At 46.2% G+C, this 20721-nt stretch overlaps 1 protein-coding gene across 3 annotated transcripts in view; it reads left to right on the top strand.

Annotated features, from left to right (window-relative positions):
* The window catches only part of LOC144141510 (uncharacterized), a 38370-nt gene that overhangs the window by 16973 nt on the left and 676 nt on the right, over window positions 1-20721 (top strand). For 2 of the 3 annotated variants that reach the window (XM_077673061.1, XM_077673073.1), the window contains exons 5-8: window positions 4476-4508; window positions 4601-4712; window positions 11030-11263; window positions 19661-19761. In XM_077673061.1, the coding sequence (XP_077529187.1) occupies window positions 4476-4508; window positions 4601-4712; window positions 11030-11263; window positions 19661-19761 (480 nt within the window). The remainder of the gene's footprint in view (window positions 1-4475; window positions 4509-4600; window positions 4713-11029; window positions 11264-19660; window positions 19762-20721) is intronic. The other variant, XM_077673067.1, reaches the window with a different exon arrangement.

Genomic DNA, 20721 nt, shown 5'->3' on the forward strand with positions numbered 1-20721 from the left:
TCCAGCCCTCTTCATGGTTTGTGCCATTGAGGCTGTCTTCGATTTCCTGGCTAATGGACATTGTAAGCTGTGTGGTCGTCTTGCTGCGTCTAAGCATTTTTGTTCTATTTTAATTGGGGTACTTGCAGTGCCTTGTTAATGTGAATCCGGTTCACTCGGGTTAATCAAGTACTAAACCAGTTGCCGATGTGCTCCCTATGTTTGTGTCCACTTACCTCAAAGGGTTCTTTCCAGGCAACTCGTAATACCACTTGTAAAATCAAGAACTTTTCCGGAAATCTGAGGTATATTGGATAAGCCAAACCTTCAAACAGCACAACAGAGGAAAGGTGACAGATGGACAGGTAACACAAGGCATGCACCAACTCCTAAGTGCAAGAAAAGCATGGAACATGTATACAGTCCAATTCAGTTGCTATATGTTATATGGTAAAATAAACCGCTTATTACAGTGGTCATTTTCCCTATTGCCTATAACTATTGAGCCTCATGTTACGAGATGCGAAGGAAAATTTGACATCCGCCTCGATGCAGTCGTAGGGCTACAAAGCCATCATCGAGGCTTTCTTTTGTAGCCGTATGGCTGCATTCAGGTGTATGTCAAATTTTCCTTCGCAGAAACTTCATCCACCTTGGGGATTTCCCTTTAATCTGGCCAGTATGAACTAGAACACTGAAATAGTAATTTGTTTCCTTGCAGGTCGAATTGATACAAGGCTTTATTACAGTAACAAAGTTGGGAATGTGGCTTTCCATGCAGTTATGTCGATAAATGGAGCACTTAAAAAATTTTTCCTGAACGGACCGTTGCTCCGTTCACACAAACTTCACTTGTCACATTTTGTGGTGTGTTTTGTTCGACAGTGGGAACAACTGTACTTACCTGCTTATTTTGAAAACAGAAAAACCATTTTCGCCTATGGAAAAATTTCGGTCAATTTGGACGTGCAAGCTGATCTCGGAACGACGGCACCACCTGGGATATGCAAAACGAAATGTGCGGTTGCGATTCACATTAAGAAGCCAAATAACGTAGCAGACAATCAGAGAACCGCTTCTGTGGATCTTTTATGATGGCCATAAATAGTTACATAAGATCTCGTACGAATAATAGCACAGTATTCTTGCGGTTCATCTTTCTCTGTACCAGTCATCTGGTTTCAGATCTTTTGCTGTCTGATGTACGATTCTTTGTTCATGTTTTGCTTTTATTTTGTGCATGCGTGTCTGCTTGTGACATGCTGTCATGAGATCATTCACTGCGGGCGAACAGGCTGCCTTTTCGTCTGCCGTGAATGGTCTCATGACACCGTGTCCCAAGCACAGACGCGCACGCACAGAATAAAAAAAGTAAAACGAGAACAAGCAAGCAAATGTGAACAAAGAATTGTAAGCCTTATTTCAGAAAGCAGGGTAACCTGGCATAGCAGACTCATCTACCAGATGTCTGGTATTGGCGATAAACCACGAGAATACTTTACTATGATTCGTATGAGCTCTTGTGTAACTATTTCTGGCCATCATAAACCACCACCAAAAGGTTTTCTGATCGTCTGCCACCTCATTTGACTCCTTCACACTGTGAAATCGCCATCACTCGTTTCGTCTTGCATATCCCAGGTAGCGACGTCGTTCTAAAATCAGCTTGCACGTGCAAAATGGCCGCCATTTTCCCATGGGCGAAAATTGTTTTTATTTTCAGATTAAACAGTAAGTACTGCCGTTCACGCTGTCAAGCAAAATGACCACAAAACATGACCTTCGTGGGAAGTTTGAGCGCGAATAGAGCAGCGGTTTGGTCAGGAAAAAAATTTCTCATTTATCGATGTAACACACTCATATGAGCAGTCCATTTTTTGCCCTCCACGAACAGTACATTTAAATTTTGCGTGTTCTGGCTCATATTTTTGTTTTAGCACTTCATTTGTCCCTTACCAGGGGTGAGACAGCTGTGCATATTGCGCAGTTTTGATACAAATTTGTTTTTCTGCGCCAGGCTGCTCCGAAACTCTGCGAGCCAAGGATTTTAATGCTCCCGTCAGTTTCAGTTGGGAAAAATGCTTACTGACTGCATAGTTTTCCAGCACTCCAAGATTATGTTGTTTGTTAAGGTTTAATTGATTGGTCATTCGTTGTCCCCGAGGTAGTTTTTTTTCGAAAGTCACAATGTCAGGTTGCACATGTAGTATTCTGCGCATACCCGCTGCGGTGGCTCAGTGGCTAAGGCGTTGCGCTGCTGAGCACGAGGTCAGGGGTTCAATTCTCGGCCGCGGTGGCCGCTTTTCTGGTGGAGGGGAAAAGCAAAAACGCCCATGTGTACGAGCTTTAGGCACACGTTAAAGATCCCCAGGTGGTCAAAATTAATTCAGAGCCCTCCACTACGGCGCGCCTCATTGCCTGCGTTGCGTAAACGGGTTAAACCCTACAATCTAATCAAATACTCTGTGCGTTTTTGAAGTTTTCCTATCTAAAACCATTGCAAAGTCCTGTAGAAAAAATACTTATGTGTACTGAGATGACAAACTACTAGTGCTAGTTGATCAAAAAACGGCAGTTTTCGGAGCGCCGTATCTCTGGAACGGCATTACTTGGGCATCTTGGTGTGAAGATTGGAAAACATGGCTGCCGGGTAAAGCAGTTGCTCGTGTTTGAGGCAGAGTGCTCTTCGCTGATTTCTACAGGGGTTTTGCAAGAAGTTGTGCGACTCAAGTTGTGCCAGTTGTGAAGGTTGCAAGAAGTTGTGCGACTCGAAAGACGGGAGTTCATCAAAAACGTGGTGCCTGCGAATTCTCCGTGTTTTGGCCTTGAATGCGAGGTGCGGTGCGTGCTTGAAGTGAAATTTTGTGCCCATTGTGGTGTTATAAAACACTGAGTTATTGCTGCCTTTGATAGCGAGCTTGCGAGCGGTGGTGATCAGGTGATGGACACTGCAGAAGTGTCCAGGCGCAGGCTTCATCGCCGCCGCCACTTCTGCAGTGTTGGCCGTCTGATTCCCACCGCTCGCAAGCTCGCTGCAAAATGTTCAAGCAGTGTCCGATAGCGAAACGGGCTATATATTATTACAATGCTAGTAATTATGGTTTATCTATCTGAAGTGAAATTTATACCAAAAGGGAGGCAGCTAAACATACCATTGTTGCTCAAATTACGATGGTAGTGAACATGCACTTTGGGGATCGAAATGGGAGAGTCGTTGGGATGCGACGACTGTCACCGCGCTTTGCGCAACATTTGCCGTGGCTCTACACTTGTGTGTAAAGCAGTCTGGGATTACAAAAATAATTTCGGCATTCACACGATAATAAAAATGCCTCGCGATAGCTTAGTCTTTCATTTCGTTATTTTCAACGGCGCTGCGCGCTATCTATGTATAGAGCCTTACAATTTAAAAATGGTTTGTAAAGAGGTACTGCAGTTCGTACCTTGGGATACTCTGGTAGAAAGAACTTCATTGAAAGACTTTTTTTAGTGTAATGTTTGTTCAAAACCGAATAAAAAGTGCACTCCCTCCCCCCTCTCCCCGAGTTGCCAAATATTTGATTTTTTTAGGCTCCTAAGGTGACATAATAAATGTTGGTCTGCTCCAAATCAAGGTTCTTGTGCTCCAAAATTCCCACACCTTCCCACGAGGGGAACACGAGTAAAAGCAGAGCATTGGGGGTCGTTAACACCGCGTAAAGTCGCGTTAGGGTGGGTAGTTGGGTCGCAGTTGCGTTTGTGTTGGTTTGGGGTAGAGAGAGGAGAGTAAAGTCGCGTTAGGGTGGAGCGAGCGTCAACCAAGGAAGGAAGGAGCAACGCAGTGACTGAAGCACGAGCGACCGCTAGCCGCTTTATATTTGCCGCGCGCGCAGTAGAGGGAGAGCAGTCGGGGGGGGGAGAGCGCGCATGCGCAAGCAGCGCACGCCCTTCCACACCTCACCGCGCTGCTATCACGCACCTGTTACGCCGAGACCCAATTGAGGGAACGGCTGACTACGACGCATGCGCGCCAGCTGCTGTTGAGAGAGAGAGGAGGGAAGGAGGAGAGGCGCACCTGCTGCGGACGCGGAGCTGTGGACGCCGTCCGACGCAGGAAGAGGCGAGGCTAAGAAATGCTCTGCATTTAAAACTGCTCCCGAATGATTCAGCTGTCTCGCCCCGCATGACTGTACATGACTTGCTTATTTTTCTTTGTTTAGCCCTCGTGTCATGGACTAGCACTGTTTTGGCTGTTTGAAAGTTACTGTGTCTGCGAATATTCATGATGTTCCGTAATGCTTTTTTCATATCGTAGAAGAGTGCCCATTTGTTCAGCATGAAGTGGTTGTTTTGTTGGTTTGTTTGTTTTTGAAAAACAAAATTGGTGAAATCACTTACAAAATGTTGTTTTTAGCCAGTTATGTAAAATCTCAAACTTTTTTTTTTTTTTTTTTAAATGACGGACACGGCGGGGAGTATCCTGATGGTTTTTCCCTTGTGCTTTTCTGCATTTTCAGAAAGCATCCCAGAGTCTCATCGCTACATTTGGGGTAAGCTTTGAGTTTGCCTTGGGGTTTTTTATTAGCATGTTTGCGGAGCTGGTTTTTTTCTTTTCCCGTTGCCCTAACCTTCCCCTTCGCAGCAGATGATGTGTCCAAGCGTTCGCTGTACATTGGGAACATGTCAACTCAAGTGACCAAGGAGGAAGTCCGGGCCCTGTCCGATGCCATTCGGGGTGTCCGCTTCGTGAACAGGTACATGGAGGAAATATTAAAAGATAAACTTGAACTTGTGACAGCAGGTTCTTTTTTGCTGGCCGCTATTAGTAAGGTTAAAAGGGAATGGACTAATCCTGCACAGAGCATCTCGTGCTTTTCATGCTCGGAAAGACGTTCAAAGCTGCACTATTGTGCCGTTCATTCTAGCCATAACATAGGGCTGTTGCCTTAGTGCATACTGCGGCAGTCATGCTACACTATTTCGTTACAACTAAGCATTCATTATAACTAGACCGGATTTTCACGCATCAAAGATAGCCAAAGCAATGTTTTAGGTCTCCAATGTCGCAAATATAGGCACAATAAGTTTTTAGATAAATGCAAAGAATTCAAACTAAGACGTGTGCTACCTGTATCTAATACAGAAAACCAAAAATGTTTGTTTGTGATGGCACAAAGGCATCAACGGTTAAACATAGCCGTTCAGTTGTCCCATAAGCTGCTGAACTAATGGCGTCGCACCGGCTCAATTTAACGAGTGCACTGCTCACATTCATGTTCAATGGCCACTGTTGCTTGCTTGGGCGTCGCACATATTGAAACAGGCATGGAAAACGAATACTTGAGGGCTGGGAATACTGACACTCTCATTATGGCACAACAAAACACGTGCATACATGATAAAAGACGATTCGTCAAGAAATTGACCTGCTCTTACATGGGGACTGTTGGGTAACTCTAGCAATTTATACACAGTGATGTCCAAATTGTTGAGGCAAGACATCCCAACACTGCCAAATACACTTCCACACATTCAAGAGCACTTTTCAAAAGCTGTTTAGCACTGAACAGATTTTTGATGAAAAAGCAGCTTTAGAGCCCTTTGGCATTGTGAATTTTAAGGTGAAGGAAAATCCAGGTTTGCAATTATGATTTGCCATTAGTTTTTCAATATAGAAATGATCAGTAAACAAAGGCGTGTTCGATGCTCAATCGTTGCGTTGAAAATAGACTGGATGTGGTTAGCCTTCTAGAAACGAGGATGACACTGCACATGTTTGAAGAAATCTGTTTGGAGAAGACATCTAAAGAAACACTGTGGAAACAAGGCAAGCTGCAGATTTTTGGATTCAAAATTGTGCCCTTGTCTTTGAGAACGAGTCATTCTACTGCTGCTAGCAGTTCTTCTGGGGGTTGGCTGAACTAGGACTAGGTTAAACCCCATATTTTCGAATAGCCAATGCTGCCCAGTGACATTACACTCTCAAACTGCACTCGAAAGCGAAACTTGAGGCTAAATAGTGTTCATATAGGTGCCGATTTTGAAAATAGGCATTTATAGACATTAGGCACAAATGCCAAAATAGGCATTTATAGGCACTGTAGAACCACCGCAAAAGTTCTTCGTGCCATGCAAACAATACACAAGTTTGTTTCATTTGAAAGATTGCCTCGTTAGAATCATACTGACACCACCTGTAATGCACACTTCGTTCAAATAAGCTATATGATTAGCGAAAATGGTAATGACTTTGGTGGGAGAATCAATTTTAACTTAATTTCTCAGTGGTTAAAGCATCATTATCTTCTGGACAAGCAGTGGGGGCACTATAAAACGCAAAATCTTTCGAATAAAACAAACTTGTTATAGGGGTCATGCAGACAAAATAACAAGGAACAAAATAGGTATACAGTTGAACCCCTTTATAAGAGACACGTACCGGGGAGCAGTTTCTGTCTCTTATAAGAGATGTCTCTTATAAGCAGGGTACTATGTTTTCACTAACTGATCAACCCATAGTTCAATGTGGGCACCGTATGACTAAAATAAGCTCAAAAGAACGCTACAGCATGTTTCAAAAGATTCATTCTAATTATTGTTTGGCCCCAGAATTTATGAAACTTTGTTTGCTTCACGACTGTATTTACACTGTTTTTTACAACTTATTCTACAGGCTTTTTTTCCCTTTCCTTGTTTGTGGAAGATGAATCGTTGATGTTGAGTTCACAAGCGTAATGAATAGCCAGAGCACACAGCTTCCGCTGTGTGCTCAGGCTATTCATTACGCTTGCAGGACTCAACATCTGCAGTGCTTCTTGATTGGCAGCTACGCGAGTGGGAGAGCCCGCATGTGCAATCGCACTCCATTCAATGGATGGCAGTAAGCTTCAACCACTTCTGCCAGTTGCATTTCCATTGGCAGGGCTTCTCATCATCATTTCATAGCTGACTGAACCACTTTGTGTTTGCTGGAGTTATAATAAATTGCGACTGCAGGCGTCTGTCGTCCACCTGTGTAACCAGAATGGAAGCAATTGCCATTAGTGACTGGTGGCACTGCATCTGAAGTTAAAATGTCTGTTACAAGCGAGATTATTGATTAAAGTTCAAGGATGACTTGTCCCTTATAACCAATCTTCTACATCCGATGTCTGTTATAAGAGAGGTCGATTTAATGGGAAAGATAGGGCAGCCAACCATGTGGGTGAATAGTGTCTCTTATACCCATTTGTCTCTTACATCAGTGTCTCTTATAACGAGGTTCAACTGTATGCCTGTCCTTGTTGGACCAAGTGGCTATGTGACCTCAGCTTTGTACAGTCGATTGAACCCTAAATGGCTGTGGGGCCAGATTGGGGCCACTTGTGACACTGCCTTCCTTTCTGTCCCTGATGTTTGCAGAGACCCAGCAGATAGCAGAGGGCTTTGGCTTTGTGTCCGCTTTGAAATAGATCTGGCAAACTATTGTCATTTCAAGTGCCAATTGGTATGGCACAAAGAGCAGCAGCCGTTGCACCAGAATGTACCAGGCCAGCCAGTCTTTGAATGGCAGTCTGCAAGTGTTCATTGAATATTTTTAGAAGCTGTGTAGGTGTGTTCAGTAAGAAGTACCAGTTTCACAAACTAACAGTGTTTTTCTTCCCTTGTCAGTTGTGCTTGGTGGCTGGTGAGTTCTTGGGATGCATCCAGGGCTCTTCGGATAAACTTGCATGCTTAGCTCTCTCTAGTGCACGACACAGGCCTATTTGATTTGGGTGGCCATGCATGCCTTTTCTTGCTTTTACTTAGCCTTTCACTTTCTTCCTGAGCTCGACCTTTTTTCTCCCATACTAGAGGTGGATAAATATTTGGGTAATTTGTGAATATTTGCTATTTGATTTGATTTGCAGTGCACCGTTACAGTTCCGAAGTATTTAAGAATGACAAGCATTGCCATTAAAAAGGAACAGTTGCAGTTAGTTACCCAAGCCAGAAAAGGAACTCTGTTAGTGTCTTTACTTTTTCGTTACTGTATAAAACTAAGGCTACAAACCAAAAGCAATAGCCACTCGCAAAGCAACCTCGAGTTCCAATGCGGCAGACCCTGTGGGAGAATAGACGGCAGCGGCGGAACCCCAAGATAGGTTGGTGGTGAATCAAAAGTGCAAGCCTTAAAGAGAGAGAGAGAGAGAGAAAAACCTTTTGTAAAAGTTTCAAAAGGTCTGTATTGTCGCGTAGCACCAATATAGTGATGCAGTGCTGTTGGAATTATTTATCTACATTCAGTATTAGCTGTGCCAGGAGCAATTAAATGCAACTCTCCCCCTTGCCGATCGATTCCTCCTCCCTCTGCTTTTTTCAAAGCAGCTGGAAACACTGGGAATAGCCATGCGACATCGCGACGCTCGACTTCCATTCTGCGCTAGCTACATTCCTGCGCCTAGGCACGCGTCAATCACTGCGGACCCGCCTTTGTCTCGGGTTAGCGCAGGAAGGAGGAAGAGCAGCCGGAAGCCAATGGCAGTGACGTTGCCGGCAGCCGACCTCGCTGGCGATTGGGCAAATCAGGGGGCGGCTCGCGGTTGCGCCAGCCGCGATCGGCTCGCTGCGGTGTTGCACTCATCAGCTGAGAAAGGCTATCTTCAAAAATTGTTTACAATTATCCGTACAACGTATGGGGCTCACACTTGGCTCAAAAATCCCCCGTTATTTGTTCTACCACCTGAATGCATTTGATTGCCACCTTCACTAAGCTTTTGTGGGTCCCTTTAAGTGACCGATTGATTGATTGCTTTCCAAGCAGCAAGTGATGACGTGCCTGTTTGTTAATCTTGCCTGGTGCGACTACAGAGAATGGCGGACTGACAGCGCGCGCATGCGCAGATGACTACTGGGAAAAGGTCCATTTTTCCGCCGCAGCTGTGTTGGGGGTAAGAGATGATAGAGGCCATTCAAATGGCGACAAGCCCATGAAACATGCACACCCCGTCAATCTTGCTTTTACGAAGGGAGGAAGGGCCTTTCTCAAGCCCATAATGATTGTCTGACGTAGACAACGGTGAGACAAGGCTGAAAGCACACTCCCCTAATACTGTCATTCCCGTTTGTAATTGAATGTTTTTCACCCATGCGAAGGGAGTGAGCTGGCATTGATGGAGACGAATGTTTGTCCCCGACCGCCATGGGCACAGGCTTCCTTTCTTTCCTCATGTCATATGGGTGGCTGTTTGTCGATAGGCCCCTCTACGGTGATCTTTCATTCAAGGGTAGACCAGCTTCTTCCTCCGTGGAGGTCTATTTGAGTGTTTCTTTTTCTTGTTTCCACTCGACTCAAGACGAAGGAAGTTTTAAGAAATCGCCTTGAAGACAGACGTCCAACCTCGCTCTTCTGCAGATCAGATAATCCTTTTAGCGACCTGCTCTCCTTAACTGTTTGGGGATACGTGTTTTGGAAAGGTGAAATGTGGGCATATGGGAAAGAAGCTAGTTCGAAAAAGTGGAAGGGGCAAACTGTACGTTTGCCTTTAACGAGTGTTGCTGTTGGATATTTGCTGTTTGTTACTGCATAAAAAACTAGTTACAAGTTACTGTAAGTAGCAAGTTATTGGTAATGCGTTACTGGTAACAAGTTACTGCCCAGGGGTTAAAGTTGGCCTTACTACAGTGCACATACATCCTTTTGGCTTTCCCACATGCACGTCCTCTAGTTGCAGCTTTTCCATATGCTTGAGGAGCTGTATAAAGCCGGACATGGACAAAGCTGGTTGAGATGTATGCTGCATGTGGTAAATGCGTACAGATGTAAAAGACAACATACACCAGCCTGGCTAATTTCACCAGGATCTAAAAGTTGAAATCTTATTCCCCTCCCCTTTTCCGCCTCCCCGAAAGGAAGCGTAGAAAATTTGAGGTGCAGAGTGGACCTCACTGCCTCGTGAGCCTTCAGCAGTGTTTTGTTTTGTTCTCAAACTGAAATGGTAAGCTAATGGAATTGAACAATCCTGCCCTGAAGCGGGGACTGTCAACCACAAAGTGAGCAGGAAGCCGAGGAGTACTGCTCGAAGGCTTGTGCTCCCAACAAGGTGCTTGGCCAGATCAGCCATTACCATGGCTAGCAAATTGCACTTTGCCTTGTGGTAATTGCTCCAAGCCATGAAGAGGTCCTTTGCATTCAGAATTAGCAGAAAAATTCATTTAATCATTCTTTTAAACTGAACTAAAAAATTTGTATTTGAAAACGTGTGAAATTTTACTTTTACATTTCACAGCAAAGTTTCATATTTGCACACTCCTACACCTTGTCTTTGCATGTTGTGCATGCTTTTCAAAATTTTTCAAATAGCTTTCCTGGGTCACCAAGCCATGGTTTAATTGCGTGCTTCTATTCATTGGGTGGTACTGCATGAAATGGCAGAGAGCACGATGGTAGAAAGCTTATCGCGCAGTCCTGTGCATGGTGTCCCGTCCCTTTTGTGCAGTACCGCACTGTGAAACACTGATTCACCCTTGGGCTGGCTTTGTTTGAATAATGTAATAGTACTGTAGAAAAATTGGCTGAAACATTGGGAACATTATTTTTGCTTGGGAGAACAGTAATTCTTTTCCCAAGTGTTCTCAGTGTGCCTAAATTCTGGTTATAAAATTTTTCTGCAAAGTGTTGTTGAGGAATTTAACGAAGTCTTCGCAATTCTGGTTTTTTGCCTATTCTGGGTGAGGTTCAATTGCCTAAAACTTTTCAGTGTTGCATGTTATTGGCCCTGGAAGGTAAGCGAGCTGTTTGTGATGAGTGCTCGTTAAGCAAGCTGATATAAAGAGGGAGTCCGCAACCTCTATTGCTCTGTTCCAGTTTCTTTCTATTTGTATGGTTAGCACACGGCAAGCGTGGTTCTTCTGGCAACCGTGCAACGTTGTCGAACTTGTGTACCGCACGCCCCACATGCAACAAGATGTTAGGCGGAGCATTTGTTACCCGATGAATCATTGCGAGGCCAGCTGTGGTGTAAGTGAGGCCTTTAGTGCTGTGCGTGGCACTGGCCTTCGGGCGGTGCCACTGTGGGCACCTTGCTCACAAGCCTTTCTCTCATCCCCGAAGGCGCAGTGCCTTCCTGGACTTTGAGAGCCCCGAGGTGGCCAGTGCCCAGCTGGAAGTGCTGCGCACGATGCAGCTCAAGGGCCAGCCCGTTCAGATCGAGCCCAGCCGCCCCCGGGCCGCCTCTGCTTTCAAGTCTGACCGCCTGGTCTACGTGCGTGGATTCCCAGACGACAAGGGCATGGAGGCCCTGGGACCACTCTTTCCTGCTGCCCTGCTCATTGACCGCCGTGAAGGGTCAGTGGCTGGCCTCCTCCTCTGGTCCTATGGTGAATGTAGCACACTGCTGTAACAGCACAAACCTGGCTTTGTTTTGGTAAATATGCTATGTGTGCAAAAAATTGAAACAAAAGCTATTAGGCACCATTAGGACAACAGGGGGTTACGTGAGTAGCCGTTTTGATTGAGAAATTTCAAATTGGCTCCATCACATAGCACGTTTTGTATATTAAAGTATAAAAAGGAGTACTGCCATTTTTACATCGATTTAGTATTTGAAGTAGGTAATTAAAATCGAAAAATACTGGAGAATTGAAAGTAATTTCTAAAATATTTTTTCTTGCCTAGTGCAGCCAATATAATGCTAATTGCAAGTAGGGTGGCTTCCTCATGCAGGAACCTTACTAGACCTGGTTAAAGTTGATGGTTGCGCGAGTTGGTGATCCATAATCTTGAATTCACAGCGCAAACAAAAAACGAGGACGAAAGGGAGGGCACGACACACAGGCGCTGACTAACAACTGAAGTTTATTGCTGTGACGTCTGGCATATATTACAGCAGAAATCAAGGCAACAAAGAAATCGACATAACATGTGAAAATAAAATATAACAATTCCGCCACGACATCACTACCACCACGTGCTTACAAACCGTCTAGATAGTTTTCTTTTGATGATAGCGCGACAGAAGGGACGCTTTTTGCTATCTTATGAGCCTCAATAATTTCCCTTGTCAGTTTATGGTTAATTCTACACAATATTGCGGTACTACTGAAGATAGGCTCGCACCCAGGACAATCCCTACAATGTGCTCCTAGATGGCCGCTTTTGCTTTTTTCCAAGTTGTAACTATGTTCCTTTAGCCTATCATTTACGCATCTCCCCGTTTGCCTGATATTCTCTGCCACACAATAAAGGTATGCTGTATACTACGTTTGTGGAACATGGGATGAACTGTCGTTGATGCTTTCTCTTACAAACCTCAGAACTTGGGGTATCGCTGTTCACGTGTTTACATACCGTAAAATACCGAGCAAGCGCCCCCACAAAACTTGTAGATAATTGGCTGAGAGATAGGGAGGGGGCCCTTATTCGGATCGCGCCCCAAATTCAAGATGGCACAAAATGGCGGCGATCGCGAGAAAGGCACTGTAGCCTTCATTATGAAAAATGTTTATTTATGAATCATGACACTTCTAGGCAATGCTAAAAACGTAAATTTTCACATTCACTTCAATCGCTGTTAAAGCTGCAAAACGATTCTTCAGAATTCGATCCCAAAATAAAGTTCAAGCCCTCGGTCTGCACCTCATGAAGGTCCTCGGGGACAACGAAGTTTTATTGCAGCAAAACTTCGTAGTTCTTATCCCACTCGCGTATCCTTTTACCGTCCTATTCGAACACGAGAGAAGTGAGGTGCACGTTTCTGCCATTTTTCCGATGCCAGTCCACTACTTCGAGCTTCCTTTTTACCGTGTACGAATGCATAGTGAACAAAGACAGCTGCTCCCGAACAAATGGCGGCGATGACTGGTAACGCGTTCACGTATTAGCAACGAGTTGGATTGTGTTGGATTCGGCATCTGCTTTGAACAATGTGGCATCCAAAAGCCTGAAAAAAAAACGCTTTCGGAATGGCGGGAAGTAGAAGGGGGCGCTTGCTTGGTCGTGTACAGAAATTCTAAATTCCGGGAAAATGCTTGGGGGGCGCTTGAATGGGTGGGGGCGCTTGATCGGTATTTTACGGTAGTCTGGAAAGTTTACATAGTCTGTCTACATAGTCTGGACCTGCTGCAGTAAGTAGCCCAGTGGCTAATGTGTTGTGCTGCTGAGCCCAAGGACGTGGGTTTGGCCCCAGACGTGGCAGCTGTTTTCTTGATTGAGGCGAATAACAAACGCTGGTGTGAGGCTTTAGCACATGTTAAAGGATACCCAGGTAGTCTTAATTAGTGACCCTTCACTACGTAGTCCAGGTGCAGCTTGTGTGTGAAACCCTCGATTTTTCTCTTCTAATTTTGTGATGCTGGGGCGAACAAGGTTTAGTCAGGGTCAATCGGAAGCCAACACAGGTGGTTTTGTGAACAGTGGGGATGCTGCGCCATCTTGAGCACCAAGAATTTTGAACAACCCGCCGCGGTGGCTCAGTGGCTAAGGCGTTGCGCTGCTGAGCACGAGGTCGCGGGTTTGATTCCCGGCCGCGGCGGCCGCTTTTCTGATGGAGGCGAAAAGCAAAAACGCCCATGCGTACGAGATTTCGGCGCACGTTAAAGATCCCCAGGTGGTCAAAATTAATCCGGAGCTCTCCACTACGGCGCGCCTCATCGCCTGCGCTGCGTCGGCGCGTTAAACCCTACAGTCAAGAATTTTGAACAAGTTGCACCCACCATTTTCTCGGGGGGCACTGAGGGCAACTCTCATTTGCAATAGCCCAGTTGCTAAACTGCTATGAAGCATCGGGACTCTAATGTGGGCACAATACGCATTTGAAGAACATGTACTGCAATCATATGCAACGACTAGATAGCACCTCTGAACTCCAAAGCTAGCACATTGCAGGCATAAATATGACACGAAAGCACAGCAGAACCACCATCACAGACTGCATGACAAGGCCCTTCTTCAGAAGAACGTAGCGAGCGTGAAACGTGAACGTTGCGCTATGGAAGGAAGGCTCGCAATAGTCGCTGTGCACGAGCCTGCGCTACTCCGTGTAAAGGCAGCTTGCTGTGGTACCACAATCTGGGAACACAATGACACTCCTTCGGAAGCCCATGGCAAACATAAACAGGGTTCGTGCGAGTCCTTGAAATCCTTGAAAACCCTTGAATTCAGAAGTAGCATTTTCAAGGTCCTTGAAAGTCCTTGAATTTTTACAGGTCCTTCAAAACCCTTGATTTTGGAGCAAAATTAAGACGACCACTCTGCATATGAAGAAATGTATTCCTACTCCGTAAATTTTCACGTTTTTACGAGGAAACCTTTGAGTTTCAATTATCAGATATTTTTAAACGCCTGGCCGTGCTGAAATCAGTTTCGGTTTTTAAGGGCCTGGCTGTGCTGAGATCGGTTTTGGTTTCAAAGGGTCTAGCCGAATTCATATCCAATCAATCCCTTTGTGTTTCTTTTGGGAGTTGCATTGTTCTCTCTCATACCTCGAAAGTTCAGCGTGGTTTGTGCGGTGTGTAATGTGTGCTGTCGAAATTACTGCACACAGTAACTGAGTTAGGATAATGCCTGGTAAATCCAAGTATTAATGCTCGTGGCTGAACGACGGTTATAGGCACAGGCTTGCATTGGACCCGGCAAGTCCACATTGGGTGAAATGCAAGCCTTGCGCGAAAACGTTTGACATCGCAGCTATGGGAGAGTCAGCTCTGAAAAATCACGCGAAAAGCTCCAATCATGACGGGAACGTGAAGGCAGCAGCGAAGTAGCACCATGCAGAACTTTTTGGTGCTGTCGCAAAGTGAGCACTCCGTGGACCCAACACCTTCACAGTGAAGCGGGCGAAATGGCACTGCGGTGCACCGGCAACAGGGCGCAAAGTGCGAAGCAAAACGACGGGGGGCAGCGCGTGTTGCTTTGCGCCCTGCTGCCGGTGCACCGCAGTGCCATTTCGCCCGCTTTCTCGCCCCTTGCACATGCACTTGCATGGCGCTACCCTGTCGTTTTGGAGAATTGGGCCCGCTAATTTACTTTTACTGTGTAAAGTGAGAAACCTCTTAATGTTTTCTTGTGCAATAAATAATACATCTTGATGCATTGAAGCTTGTGTTTTCTGGAAGTAAGGCCCTCAACATGGTCCTTGAAAATAGGCTGGTTGGGCCTTGAAAGTTTTTGAAAACCCTTGCATTTTTTTCTTTGATACCAGCCTGAACCATTAAAGGATAAGCAGCAGACGGATGGCTTGCACTGACCGCTGACTGATTTGCACTTACTGCTCATAAGTTCAACAAAGGCAGAGGTGGAAGTGCTGCGCCATTTGCCCTACGCTGCGCCAATCCACTTTTCCTGTGCCATCCTGCTCCAAAAGACAATTGCGCCGAAACTGCTCCCAAGCAAAGCCACAAAATCAGATGTGAAGCAATAGTGAGATGCACAATGCCAATCGCATATTGTGCTGGGTGTAGTAAGGATTCATTCGTTGAGTTGTCATTCACGTGGTGCACTCCAGCGGACTCTTTAAAGGACCAACGTTTTGAGTCACTCATCACAATTTCCTAGTCTCCAAGTGGTGGTGTGGTTTCTCGGGACTTGGGGATGAACTTGGTGTGGTAAATGCACAAACGTTTCAATTTCAATTTGTTCAATTCCACTCCAAGGAGCAGTGGGCTCAGAATAAAAGCTCTAGCGGGCTTGGCAATGTTCCCGTTGCCCCTAAATGCAGCATCACCGCACAGGGCGCTGCGCCGTGATGCGTCATCACCAGCAGTCTTTGTAATCTTCCCACTTGCTCGGGGGTGGAAGCGCTGCTGAACTTGCTCCACGCTGCTCCAGTGTGTTTTTCTTACTCCATCCAGCTCCAAAAGGCAGTACAGTTGAACCCCTTTATAAGAGACATGTACTGGGGAGAGGTCTCTTATAAGCAGTGTACCATGCTTTTGCTAACTGATCAACCTGTAGCTCAATGTGGGCACCCTATGACTAAAATAAGTGCAAAGGAAGACTACAGCATGTTGCAAAAGGCTTATTCTAATTTATTTTGCCCCCAGAATTTATTTTACACTGTTTTTTACAACAGCTTCTACAAGCTTTGTTCTTTTTCACTGTCTGCGGAAGATGAATCGTGGATGTTGAGCTCAGAAGCCTGATGAATAGCCAGAGCGCACTGCTCTCCCGGTGTGTGCTCTGGCTGTTCATCAGGCTTGCAGGACTATACATTGGCGACGCTTCTTGATTGGGAGCTATGCGATTGGGAGAGCACACCGTGCACTCCTGGTATTCTTTGCTTGCACAGAAGCCCGCATGCACGGTCGCGCTCGGACCCATGGCGGTAAGCTTTCACCATTTCTGTATGTTGCAGTTCGATTGGCAGGGCTTCTCGTCGTCGTTTCATAGCTGACTAAGCCACTGTATGTTTTCTGAAGTTATAATAGCAACTGCGGTTGTCTGTCATCCCCTTTGATTCCACAGCGGACGCAACTGCAGTTAGTAACTGGTGGCACCACATCTAAAGTTAAAATGTCTGTTACAAGTGAGATTGTTGATCAAAATTCAAGGATAACTTGTCCATTATAGCCTACTATCTTCATCAGATGTCTGTTATAAAAGGTCAGTTTAATGGGAAAGATAGGGCAGTCATCCATGTCGGTGAATAGTCTGCGGCGCCTAGTAAAGTGGCTTCACCAGAATGATAACTGGTGAGTTTAGACATAAACTGCTTCGCAGTAAAAGGCACTCACGAATGGACCTCTCCCTGAATGTAAACACTGTGACGTCACGAAGCGCACGTGCGCGACGGGTGGCGCCTGCTGGCGGCCGCGAAGTGCGGTGGCAGTTGGCAGAACGCGCCTGCGCCGACGGCCCGGCGTAGCTGTGCGGCGCCCGAAAGGAACGATGTGCCGTTGGTTCGGGCCGTCACTGGTCGCTTACATTGCAGGGGGGGTCTAGCTATCCCAGCTGTGGCCGTCGCACCTCCATGTAGCTTTCCGCATCTACAACCTCCGCAACACTTTCGTTTATTGTAAGGTCAACTGAAGGGCGACGCTTTCGGATAATCAGTGCTCGACAGAACAGCCTAAACGAGTCATTCTGAAGGTTGGTGCTGTTCTGACGCATTCCAAGGATGTTTTTTAAGATTCTTTGTGTTTGGACACATACCAAGGAAAACTCATTCATTGTTGCTTTCGAGGTCCGCTTAAGCTAAGCGCGGTGGCTCAGGTGGCGTATACGCTCCCTGTTCTCTTTGCGTCGCCCAGGGACAGTGGCGTACCCACGATTTCATGTCGAGTGGAAAAAGGAAAGGTAAAGCATGAAAGGATTAAAAATCAAAATGCGCAGCAACAAAACAAAAATATGAAGAGCAACAGCCAAAAATTATTCCAATAAAAATATCGCGATGTCGTTCTCTACGTGATTTACCGATTGTTTTGTTAACATTTTCCCCAGTGAAATCGCGAACCGCTTCATCGACATTGTGAGAGTAACATAGCTGCCACATACGGTTAGTGCGTATAGCTTGCGACAGTGCACTGAAATAATTTTCAGTAGTCATTATTTCATGATAGTTAAAGTTAGTGTCCTTGTACGCCCGCTGCGTACGCCAGCATCGGGAGGCCGCAACAAAAGAATACATTCATGGAGTCTGTTTGCTTAGGGCAAACACATTTTTCGAGTCGCGTGAGCAGCCCATCTCGCGCCGAAGGCACGATGCTACCTGTGAGCACGGCAAGCATCTGTTTTCCGCATCCTCAATGCAGAATATATATGATCACGGTAAAAATTTATTGCACTTACAAGCAATGAATTTTGTTCGTCTTGAACAGATCCCCCCCATAAGACCAAACTTGTCGATCTGGCGGCAGGCGGCTATTGTGGATCCCTCGTCGAAACATTTATTCCCCGTCGCCTAAGAAGGTTAGGCATTCCTTGTGTTTTTAATACACTACTCTACCAGCAGATGGTTGGTAAACAGCATCATTTCATGGCACGAATCAGCGCGGATTGCCATTGTGGATGGTATGACTGCGCTTTGGAGAACAGCAGAAGTTAGAGAATGGGAAATCTTGATATGAGTAAGAGCAGACCATGTCGCTGCTTTGGCTGCCAGCCTCTTTGGCACATTGCGCGCATCCACAATACACGCCGAATTTGCCTCTTTGGTGACTCCGAAAAGTCTGATGCCGCTGATTCTGCTCGCAAGATTTGCGTAGCAGAGATCACAGCAGCCCACCGGCATCAGAAAAGCCAACACATAAACAAAAACTCCACTTTTGCGCGCGTCTAATGCAGCCTCGCTGCATACGCCCCACGCACCGGTCCGAATGTTTTGCCAACCACCCTCCCGGCCGCACCCAGCACGTGCGCTTTCCGTAACGTCACGGCCTCCGCGTGACGTACCCAGGGAGAGGTCCATTCTCAAGCCAGATTAGCCGCCCTATATGTAGTCCAATGAGTAGCACCTGCCTCTTGCATCCATGCCTCTTGTAACAAGGTTCAACTGTATCGCTCCAAAACTGCTCCACAGCACCGCCGAAAGATGTGAAACAACTGTGAGGTGATGTTCAAGGCCAATTGCATTGAGCACGGAGCCGTAGGGACTCGTCTATTCAGCTATAATTCATTATGGGGCGCGCTCCAGCGAACTTCCTAAAGGGCTAACACTGGCGGTGTGGTTTCACTGGACTTGGAAGTGACCTTGGGGTGTGAATGTTGGCCCAAAATGCAACTTCACCGCATAGCCCGCTGGCATTTAACGCTCAGCACTGCAGCTTTTTTATCGCACGTTGAAACACTAAGAAGCGGTCAAGGAGAAACATGTAACTTCCACACCCATACAGGGTAATTTTGTCTTGCAGCCCTTCATATTGTTTCCACAGCCAAGCATTTTATCATAGGCTGGAAAGTAAAGCTTTGAAAACAAGCTTTAAGACTTTTATACATGTGAAATTGTTGTATTACACAATGTTATAGCCTTTAGGCTTTTGGTGCTCTTAGACGTTGTGTAAAAAGCTAAGCTGTCTTGCACCTTTATGTAGGAGGAAAAGAACGAGCAGGAAGCTAGGCGACAGACTCAAATCGAAACAGCGGTCGGGCAACGTTTATGTGGAATTTTTCGGGACTACTAAGTTTCCTTTACGCCCAAACTAGTTGGGTCTCAAAATCCCCATTCATAGTAAGACTCGAAAAACATTGGCAAATACACCCATCAAGGCACATCGTACTCGCCGATGCACTCGGGCACCAGCGAAGGTGATGTCAAAATGATCACACTGTCGCCCTCTCCAGTGGTGGCCCTCGTGGCCAATGTGTTGTGCTTTGTTCTGTCATATTTGTCTGGTCATCCAGTCAATGAAAAGCTGGTTTCTATACATTCAAAGATTTTAGTATTTTTGAAGAATTGCATCATTGTGTGTTGCAAAAAGGTTAAGTGGTTGCTTTCGCCTGCAATCTTCCTTCAGCATCTGTTCTGCTCAGAATGTAGCATCAGCAGGGAACAAAAGTTCTTGCTCTTTGTCTCAAATAGGGCAGACCCGGATGAAAAAACAACTCCCACTCCTTTCACCTGCAATAGATTACACGTCTTAATCGTGTTGCATTTTGTCATTAGTGTTGGTTTTTCCAAAATGACATGGAGTAAATGTGGAGGCATTTCGGCTTTCCGTATACTGGTAGCCTCAGCTGTGTGCGTACCTGTGTATCTCGAAAAGAAAAAAGTAGTTTGACTTGGTTCTGTCTTTCTCTCTCTCCCCACAGCAAAGTGCTGCTGAGATTCAAGGATCATGAGAGTGCCATAAGTGCCATAAACGAAGTCATTGCTCAAGATGGCACAGACTACAAGTTCAGCTTTGCTGCTGGTAAGTGCTTTGTGCGGTAAAGTTTGTGGGGACCAGGGTTCTGACGGCGGCCTAGCTCGATCCTCGAGATCCGGCCGCAAGGCTAGCTCCACTGAACACCGCCACGGATCACCAACTTGGCGTATCGGCAGCGAACAGCAAGGAACACAGGACACAGAATTCGCCCACTCTGACGTTTATTGCAATGCAATAAAGGAGACGTCGGGCGCGTCGTTCTACACCGCCGACCACCTTAGCCAGGGCGGGAGAGACAGGCACGAGGGCGGACAAAGGCAGGCCAAAAAGGAGCGAGTCGTACTTACGGCCGCTCCCGATGATGGTTCGTGTTCAAAGAGGCCCTACCTCCGTCGTCCGCCTCGGACCAGGCCGCCGGAGCTCCCGGGCAAACCTGTCACGTGAGGGGTTCGGCAGCGCCCCCCGCTCTCACGGGGATCCTCCCGGAGGGGAAAGCGCGCGACCGCGGAGAGAGAGAGGTACCACCCCTCTCGCCTCCGCGGCGGGCCGAGAGGGATAGGAAAGATAATGGAGCTCCGCAATTCCCACAAGTTTTGCCTTGCCCTGAGGGTTGGGAAGCACCCCCTCACTTTAGGCATCGGGGTTGTGGAAAAGGGGTGCTTAGAATAGAGTAAATACAGTATTTCTGGTTTAAAAAAAAAAGTCCCTCTACCCTATGAAATCATGCCATCAAGCTTTGTTGGCCTTTCCGGTAGGTCCACTTACAGGAAAGTAGAAGCTTACATAAAGGCTAACTAGGTCCACTTACAGGAAAGTAGAAGCTTACATAAAGGCTAACCTCCTGGAAAGAGGAACCTAGCTCACCCCCTTGTCATGTGTTCAATGTATAAGGGGGGCTTTGCTGCAAGGCTTGTTTGCAAACTTGAGCCTATGTAAAATAGTTCATCTGTTAAGTTTGACATGCACGTCATTCTGAAATTGGGACTCACTGTATGTCCGAATGAT

The sequence above is a fragment of the Haemaphysalis longicornis genome, unplaced genomic scaffold (genome assembly GCF_048455015.1).
Source record: "Haemaphysalis longicornis isolate Haplotype H1 unplaced genomic scaffold, Haemaphysalis longicornis Haplotype H1 scaffold_1, whole genome shotgun sequence".
Classification (NCBI taxonomy): Eukaryota; Metazoa; Arthropoda; class Arachnida; order Ixodida; family Ixodidae; genus Haemaphysalis; species Haemaphysalis longicornis.